General features: G+C 35.1%; 1 protein-coding gene across 1 annotated transcript; it reads left to right on the top strand.

Moving 5' to 3' along the window:
* Nucleotides 1-693, top strand: LOC130472450 (uncharacterized). Its single transcript, XM_056843474.1, has 2 exons — nucleotides 1-117; nucleotides 197-693. Exons 1-2 carry the CDS (start codon nucleotides 37-39, stop codon nucleotides 578-580), a joined length of 465 nt encoding a protein of 154 aa, XP_056699452.1. The 5' UTR covers nucleotides 1-36; the 3' UTR covers nucleotides 581-693.
* The last annotated feature ends 9,272 nt before the right edge of the window (nucleotides 694-9,965 follow it).

Genomic DNA, 9,965 nt, shown 5'->3' with positions numbered 1-9,965 from the left:
CTTCCATGAAGTGAATTTTTAACCGAGAAACGTCAAATGAACTTACAAAATCCTGTAACAGAGAGTGATGAAAGTAACTGGATCATCAATGAATTTGGAGGGTGGCTGCAAAATAAGGTTACTTAACTTCTTTTAATGTGAATAAATACTTATTTTTTTTAAAAAAATTATTTGATTTAATGATGTATCATCGTAGGTACATTGCATAGATGCAACCACCGAAGATGGGAAGCTAAGAAAAGCTTTGGCGGGTGGTTTGCATTCTTATGGAAGAAAATTAAAAGGATACATAATCAATGGATACAAATTCCTTTCCACGGATCGCGATTGTCGTGTTTTGACACAAAATTCTGGAATTATGGACGAAGCGGATGGAGAGGCATACTATGGAAAAGTGAAAGATATCGATGAATTAGATTATTACGGAGATTACAAAGTTGTATTGTTTCGTTGTGATTGGGTACACATTCATAGGGGTGTAAGAGCGTATCCAAACGGCGGAGTATGCGTCAATTTCTCTAAATTGATGCATTCTGGACGATTGTTGCAAGATGATCCATTTGTATTCTCATCTCAGTAAAAACTAGTTTTTTACGTAGAAGATGAGATAAAAAAGTGATGGTTGCATGTTGTTAAGAACACGCCTAGAGAAGTGTTTGATTTAGGGGATTCTTTACCAGTAGAGGAAGAGGGTGGGGCCGATTGATTATGCTTATCTTTTTATTGTTTTGCTTTGGTTTTGTATTTGTTCATGACATTGTGAGTCATATTGTTTAATCTGGTTGAATAATGAGTTATATACTTAATCTATACTAACTTCTTTTATTGTCTACTAATGTCCAAGTGCCCTTACTACTTGTTTCTTTGATGGTGTTGCATAGATTTTTATACTGTTATTCCGTAAAAGGGGGCATTTTTTCTTTATTTTTTGTGATTTCCCCCTTTTTTATTTGATTCGGTTCATCGTTTGTTCTTGTGTTACCGAAACTTATAATAGGTAGAGAATTGTTCTTAGGAGTAGTTGAGCGGAGGTAAGATATATGCATTTTGGAGGGCTAACAGCTTTCTGAAGATTCTTATATACCTTCATAAGAAAATCGAAATACATAACCAAACCAAATATGATTACAGTACAAGATAGAAAAGCACACATCGTATTATTGAATCCCTGCCCGTAAGTCGTAACAACTAGCTAGCCTATGCTTAGAGGTTAAGAGCACATTTTCATTATACTAATTAATACCAGGTTGCTGTCAATTCTCTGGATCATGCAGGTACCAACCCTCAGTACATCTGCAGTACAAAAAATATGGAAGGCAAGTTAGTTGATAGAATTATGATACAGGAAGGAAAGCCAATTAGCTTAAGATACTTTTGAATATCTTATAATAAAACTAACATCAACACAGTAGCTAAAAGGGGTTAAGGGGATTGTGAGATATAAAGGATGCTCTTTTGATGTTTATGGTGAGTATCAGATTTTCCCTCATACTGTTTTGGAGTTGGTGCAAGCTTGATTTATGGGATTTGGAAGGGAAAAGGAAAAGATGATGTTGGTAAAAGAGAACTAATGGACGGATTTGGTAGATTATTGGCTTTTACCAGAGGCCATGGTTTGTGACCCCAAAATATCCTAAATTTAGTAAGTTTTATTTGTTTCGATGTGAATAAATCATCGATACAAATTGAAGAAGAATTTTTTCGATGTGAAAAAATCTCCAGAAGAGAACTAATGGACGGATTTGGTAGATTATTGGCTTTTACCAGAGGCCATGGTTTGTGACCCCAAAATATCCTAAATTTAGTAAGTTTTATTTGTTTCACCTATATATGCTAACATTGGTTTCATGAAACTAGGAAAAATCTGAAATGGGAAAAAATGCTCGAGCATTACAAGGCAATAAGCACAACAGTGGTGCTACAAGCTTTGCTAATCGAAGAGTTGATATGGTATGCTTTTCAACCTAGCTATTTGGTTTGTAGCATTTCAATTGCTATAGGTGCTAACTTTGGTTATTTTGTGGGTCATACGGTACATGAGAATCACTAGTGGGTATAACCTCAGCACTTCATAAGCCATTGATGCCAAAACATTCTGCTAAACTGCAGATTATAAGCCATAAAACCACATAAAACTCCGAGATTCTCTCTATATTAATCATCATTGAGACTCAAGAAGTATGAGTCTATGGACTCTTAGTACATAAAATCCAGGTGATAGTTTTTCATACCAGAATCCAGCTGACCCCAAAATAGTCATAGTGATCATACTACTTATATGGACACGTACCCGTAGTGTTGACGTGTCTTGCCTTCCTAATTTTCAGTTTGCAATTGATTTTTAGAAATTAGATATCAATTTCTGAAGATTTTCTTAAACATTTCAGACTACATAGTTCCTTTTGAAGGTAGAATTGTGGAAAATTTTATTGCATAGTTAACAGTTGATTAAGTACAAAGAAAGTATTGTTAACTCTTGATAATTAGTTATGCAGAGGATTGATCATACACCACATGGAAGAGTAGGTAGTTGGCCCTGTTTCGGAGATAACCGAGTAATGTTTAGGTAAGTGGTTAAATTCACTTCAATGTGAATTCGAGGCAAACACGAGAAAGAGTAGGTAGTTGGCCCTGTTTAGGAGTTTACTGAGTAATGTTTTGGTAAGTGGTTAAATTTACTTCTATGTATATTAGAGGCTAAGGGCTCGTCGTACTTAAATCTTGAATTGCTGTCGCTGTGAAGAATGATCTTAGCTTTGTTGGGGAAGGTCTTTTGATATCTGAATAATTAATATAAGCTTGGATACAGAGCACTATAGGTTTTCTTAGCTGTTGTCTAGACATTTAATGCGGCTGTGTATGATACTTGGATTGATCTTAATGTTATTTTTGATTACTTTTGGGTATAAACTAAATACGGTAGCAAAATCAATAGAGCAGCAATGACCTTTTACTGATCCTGTATTAGAAAAGGTTACTTTAGATGAAGCAAATAATTCGAAGATTTTTGGGGTCTCTTTTTTGTACTCCAGGATCATACTTGTATTAGATTTAAAGAGGGGTATGCAGCTCTGTGTGTATTGAATCTAGCATTTGGTGGTTGTAGATAAATGATCAGTTCACTATAAATCTTGTCAGGCCCGCATACTGTTCATATAAGTAGTACGGGTACCCAGCAACCCTACTACGGGGATAACAACTCAAAGTGTTCAACAAATATAGTGATAGTCGGTTTAAGAACTTCAAATTTTCAGTTTTCAATTTATTTTTTTCCTGAAATTGCAGAAAGAGAAGAAAGGAGAGTTTAGATAATTGGCATTTTTCAAATCAGTTTACGCCAAAGAAGATGGAAGCATTAAAGAGGGCACACTTGCTCATCAATTTGTGGTATCATTGCCTTGAGCTAATTCTGTACATTAATCTCAGGCAGATTGGACGGATTTGGTAGATTATTGGCTTTTACCAGAGGCCATGGTTTGTGACCCCAAAATATCCTAAATTTAGTAAGTTTTATTTGTTTCACCTATATATGCTAACATTGGTTTCATGAAACTAGGAAAAATCTGAAATGGGAAAAAATGCTCGAGCATTACAAGGCAATAAGCACAACAGTGGTGCTACAAGCTTTGCTAATCGAAGAGTTGATATGGTATGCTTTTCAACCTAGCTATTTGGTTTGTAGCATTTCAATTGCTATAGGTGCTAACTTTGGTTGTTTTGTGGGTCATACGGTACATGAGAATCACAGGTGGGTATAACCTCAGCACTTCATAAGCCATTGATGCCAAAACATTCTGCTAAACTGCAGATTATAAGCCATAAAACCACATAAAACTCCGAGATTCTCTCTATATTAATCATCATTGAGACTCAAGAAGTATGAGTCTATGGACTCTTAGTACATAAAATCTAGGTGATAGTTTTTCATACCAGATCCAGCTGACCCCAAAATAGTCATAGTGATCATACTACTTATATGGACACATACCCGTAGTGTTGACGTGTCTTGCCTTCCTAATTTTCAGTTTTCAATTGATTTTTAGAAATTAGATATCAATTTCTGAAGATTTTCTTAAACATTTCAGACTACATAGTTCCTTTTGAAGGTAGAATTGTGGAAAATTTTATTGCATAGTTAACATTTGATTAAGTACAAAGAAAGTATTGTTAACTCTTGATAATTAGTTATGCAGAGGATTGATCATACACCACATGGAAGAGTAGGTAGTTGGCCCTGTTTCGGAGATAACCGAGTAATGTTTAGGTAAGTGGTTAAATTCACTTCAATGTGAATTCGAGGCAAACACGAGAAAGAGTAGGTAGTTGGCCCTGTTTAGGAGTTTACTGAGTAATGTTTTGGTAAGTGGTTAAATTTACTTCTATGTATATTAGAGGCTAAGGGCTCGTCGTACTTAAATCTTGAATTGCTGTCGCTGTGAAGAATGATCTTAGCTTTGTTGGGGAAGGTCTTTTGATATCTGAATAATTAATATAAGCTTGGATACAGAGCACTATAGGTTTTCTTAGCTGTTGTCTAGACATTTAATGCGGCTGTGTATGATACTTGGATTGATCTTAATGTTATTTTTGATTACTTTTGGGTATAAACTAAATACGGTAGCAAAATCAATAGAGCAGCAATGACCTTTTACTGATCCTGTATTAGAAAAGGTTACTTTAGATGAAGCAAATAATTCGAAGATTTTTGGGGTCTCTTTTTTGTACTCCAGGATCATACTTGTATTAGATTTAAAGAGGGGTATGCAGCTCTGTGTGTATTGAATCTAGCATTTGGTGGTTGTAGATAAATGATCAGTTCACTATAAATCTTGTCAGGCGCGCATACTGTTCATATAAGTAGTACGGGTACCCAGCAACCCTACTACGGGGATAACAACTCAAAGTGTTCAACAAATATAGTGATAGTCGGTTTAAGAACTTCAAATTTTAAGTTTTCAATTTATTTTTTTCCTGAAATTGCAGAAAGAGAAGAAAGGAGAGTTTAGATAATTGGCATTTTTCAAATCAGTTTACGCCAAAGAAGATGGAAGCATTAAAGAGGGCACACTTGCTCATCAATTTGTGGTATCATTGCCTTGAGCTAATTCTGTACATTAATCTCAGGCAGATTGGACGGATTTGGTAGATTATTGGCTTTTACCAGAGGCCATGGTTTGTGACCCCAAAATATCCTAAATTTAGTAAGTTTTATTTGTTTCACCTATATATGCTAACATTGGTTTCATGAAACTAGGAAAAATCTGAAATGGGAAAAAATGCTCGAGCATTACAAGGCAATAAGCACAACAGTGGTGCTACAAGCTTTGCTAATCGAAGAGTTGATATGGTATGCTTTTCAACCTAGCTATTTGGTTTGTAGCATTTCAATTGCTATAGGTGCTAACTTTGGTTGTTTTGTGGGTCATACGGTACATGAGAATCATAGGTGGGTATAACCTCAGCACTTCATAAGCCATTGATGCCAAAACATTCTGCTAAACTGCAGATTATAAGCCATAAAACCACATAAAACTCCGAGATTCTCTCTATATTAATCATCATTGAGACTCAAGAAGTATGAGTCTATGGACTCTTAGTACATAAAATCTAGGTGATAGTTTTTCATACCAGATCCAGCTGACCCCAAAATAGTCATAGTGATCATACTACTTATATGGACACATACCCGTAGTGTTGACGTGTCTTGCCTTCCTAATTTTCAGTTTTCAATTGATTTTTAGAAATTAGATATCAATTTCTGAAGATTTTCTTAAACATTTCAGACTACATAGTTCCTTTTGAAGGTAGAATTGTGGAAAATTTTATTGCATAGTTAACAGTTGATTAAGTACAAAGAAAGTATTGTTAAGTCTTGATAATTAGTTATGCAGAGGATTGATCATACACCACATGGAAGAGTTGGTAGTTGGCCCTGTTTCGGAGTTAACCGAGTAATGTTTAGGTAAGTGGTTAAATTCACTTCAACGTGAATTAGAGGCAAACACGAGAAAGAGTAGGTAGTTGGCCCTGTTTAGGAGTTTACTGAGTAATGTTTTGGTAAGTGGTTAAATTTACTTCTATGTATTTTAGAGGCCAAGGGTTCGTCGTACTTAAATCTTGAATTGCTGTCGCTGTGAAGAATGATCTTAGCTTTGTTGGGGAAGGTCTTTTGATATCTGAATAATTAATATAAGCTTGGATACAAAGCACTATAGGTTTTCTTAGCTGTTGTCTAGACATTTAATGCGGCTGTGTATGATACTTGGATTGATCTTAATGTTATTTTTGATTACATTTGGGTATAAACTAAATACGGTAGCAAAATCAATAGAGCAGCAATGACCTTTTACTGATCCTGTATTAGAAAAGGTTACTTTAGATGAAGCAAATCATTCGAAGATTTTTGGGGTCTCTTTTTTGTACTTCAGGATCATACTTGTATTAGATTTAAAGAGGGGTATGCAGCTCTGTGTGTATTGAATCTAGCATTTGGTGGTTGTAGATAAATGATCAGTTCACTATAAATCTTGTCAGGCGCGCATACTGTTCATATAAGTAGTACGGGTACCCAGCAACCCTACTACGGGGATAACAACTCAAAGTGTTCAACAAATATAGTGATAGTCGGTTTAAGAACTTCAAATTTTCAGTTTTCAATTAATTTTTTCCTGAAATTGCAGAAAGAGAAGAAAGGAGAGTTTAGATAATTGGCATTTTTCAAATCAGTTTACGCCAAAGAAGATGGAAGCTTTAAAGAGGGCACACTTCCTCATCAATTTGTGGTATCATTGCATTGAGCTAATTCTATACATTAATCTCAGGCAGATTGGACGGATTTGGTAGATTATTGGCTTTTACCAGAGGCCATGGTTTGTGACCCCAAAATATCCTAAATTTAGTAAGTTTTATTTGTTTCACCTATATATGCTAAAATTGGTTTCATGAAACTAGGAAAAATCTGAAATGGGAAAAAATGCTCGAGCATTACAAGGCAATAAGCACAACAGTGGTGCTACATGCTTTGCTAATCGAAGAGTTGATATGGTATGCTTTTCAACCTAGCTATTTGGTTTGTAGCATTTCAATTGCTATAGGTGCTAACTTTGGTTGTTTTGTGGGTCATACGGTACATGAGAATCACAGGTGGGTATAACCTCAGCACTTCATAAGCCATTGATGCCAAAACATTCTGCTAAACTGCAGATTATAAGCCATAAAACCACATAAAACTCCGAGATTCTCTCTATATTAATCATCATTGAGACTCAAAAAGTATGAGTCTATGGACTCTTAGTACATAAAATCCAGGTGATAGTTTTTCATACCAGATCCAACTGACCCCAAAATAGTCATAGTGATCATACTACTTATATGGACACGTATCCGTAGTGTTGACGTGTCTTGCCTTCCTAATTTTCAGTTTTCAATTGATTTTTAGAAATTAGATATCAATTTCTGAAGATTTTCTTAAACATTTCAGACTACATAGTTCCTTTTGAAGGTAGAATTGTGGAAAATTTTATTGCATAGTTAACAGTTGATTAAGTACAAAGAAAGTATTGTTAAGTCTTGACAATTAGTTATGCAGAGGATTGATCATACACCACATGGAAGAGTAGGTAGTTGGCCCTATTTCGGAGTTAACCGAGTAATGTTTAGGTAAGTGGTTAAATTCACTTCAATGTGAATTAGAGGCAAACACGAGAAAGAGTAGGTAGTTGGCCCTGTTTAGGAGTTGACTGAGTAATGTTTTGGTAAGTGGTTAAATTTACTTCTATGTATATTAGAGGCCAAGGGTTCGTCGTACTTAAATCTTGAATTGCTGTCGCTGTGAAGAATGATCTTAGCTTTGTTGGGGAAGGTCTTTTGATATCTGAATAATTAATATAAGCTTGGATACAGAGCACTATAAGTTTTCTTAGCTGTTGTCTAGACATTTAATGCGGCTGTGTATGATACTTGGATTGATCTTAATGTTATTTTTGATTACTTTTGGGTATAAACTAAATACGGTAGCAAAATCAATAGAGCAGCAATGACCTTTTACTGATCCTGTATTAGAAAAGGTTACTTTAGATGAAGCAAATCATTCGAAGATTTTTGGGGTCTCTTTTTTGTACTTCAGGATCATACTTGTATTAGATTTAAAGAGGGCTATGCAGCTTTGTGTGTATTGAATCTAGCATTTGGTGGTTGTAGATAAATGATCAGTTCACTATAAATCTTGTCAGGCGCGCATACTGTTCATATAAGTAGTACGGGTACCCAGCAACCCTACTACGGGGATAACAACTCAAAGTGTTCAACAAATATAGTGATAGTCGGTTTAAGAACTTCAAATTTTCAGTTTTCAATATATTTTTTCCTGAAATTGCAGAAAGAGAAGAAAGGAGAGTTTAGATAATTGGCATTTTTCAAATCAGTTTACGCCAAAGAAGATGGAAGCTTTAAAGAGGGCACACTTCCTCATCAATTTGTGGTATCATTGCATTGAGCTAATTCTATACATTAATCTCAGGCAGATTGGACGAATTTGGTAGATTATTGGCTTTTACCAGAGGCCATGGTTTGTGACCCCAAAATATCCTAAATTTTGTAAGTTTTATTTGTTTCACCTATATATGCTAAAATTGGTTTCATGAAACTAGGAAAAATCTGAAATGGGAAAAAATGCTCGAGCATTACAAGGCAATAAGCACAACAGTGCCGCTACAAGCTTTGCTAATCGAAGAGTTGATATGGTATGCTTTTTAACCTAGCTATTTGGTTTGTAGCATTTCAATTGCTATAGGTGCTAACTTTGGTTGTTTTGTGGGTCATATGGTACATGAGAATCACAGGTGGGTATAACCTCAGCACTTCATAAGCCATTGATGCCAAAACATTCTGCTAAACTGCAGATTATAAGCCATAAAACCACATAAAACTCCGAGATTCTCTCTATATTAATCATCATTGAGACTCAAGAAGTATGAGTCTATGGACTCTTAGTACATAAAATCCAGGTGATAGTTTTTCATACCAGAATCCAGCTGACCCCAAAATAGTCATAGTGATCATACTACTTATATGGACACGTACCCGTAGTGTTGACGTGTTTTGCCTTCCTAATTTTCAGTTTTCAATTGATTTTTAGAAATTAGATATCAATTTCTGAAGATTTTCTTAAACATTTCAGACTACATAGTTCCTTTTGAAGGTAGAATTGTGGAAAATTTTATTGCATAGTTAACAGTTGATTAAGTACAAAGAAAGTATTGTTAAATCTTGATAATTAGTTATGCAGAGGATTGATCATACACCACATGGAAGAGTAGGTAGTTGGCCCTGTTTCGGAGTTAACCGAGTAATGTTTAGGTAAGTGGTTAAATTCACTTAAATGTGAACAAGAGGCAAACACGAGAAAGAGTAGGTAGTTGGCCCTGTTTAGGAGTTTACTGAGTAATGTTTTGGTAAGTGGTTAAATTTACTTCTATGTATATTAGAGGCCAAGGGTTCGTCGTACTTAAATCTTGAATTGCTGTCGCTGTGAAGAATGATCTTAGCTTTGTTGGGGAAGGTCTTTTGATATCTGAATAATTAATATAAGCTTGGATACAGAGCACTATAGGTTTTCTTAGCTGTTGTCTAGACATTTAATGCGGCTGTGTATGATACTTGGATTGATCTTAATGTTATTTTTGATTACTTTTGGGTATAAACTAAATACGGTAGAAAAATCAATAGAGCAACAATGATCTTTTACTGATCCTGTATTAGAAAAGGTTACTTTAGATGAAGCAAATAATTCGAAGATTTTTGGGGTCTCTTTTTTGTACTTCAGGATCATACTTGTATTAGATTTAAAGAGGGGTATGCAGCTCTGTGTGTATTGAATCTAGCATTTGGTGGTTGTAGATAAATGATCAGTTCACTATAAATCTTGTCAGGCGCGCATACTGTTCATATAAGTAGTACGGGTACCC

This window comes from Spinacia oleracea, chromosome 4 (genome assembly GCF_020520425.1).
Source record: "Spinacia oleracea cultivar Varoflay chromosome 4, BTI_SOV_V1, whole genome shotgun sequence".
Classification (NCBI taxonomy): domain Eukaryota; kingdom Viridiplantae; phylum Streptophyta; class Magnoliopsida; order Caryophyllales; family Amaranthaceae; genus Spinacia; species Spinacia oleracea.
The sequence above is the reverse complement of the archived record's forward strand: the minus strand, read 5'-3'. Positions and strand labels throughout refer to the sequence as shown.

Bases quoted from the DNA above. Each gene is read 5' to 3' on its own strand.
- LOC130472450 (XM_056843474.1), top strand. From the start codon at position 37: ATGAACTTACAAAATCCTGTAACAGAGAGTGATGAAAGTAACTGGATC. The intron at 118-196 runs GTTACTTAACTT...GTATCATCGTAG, and splicing joins GAGGGTGGCTGCAAAATAAG to GTACATTGCATAGATGCAAC.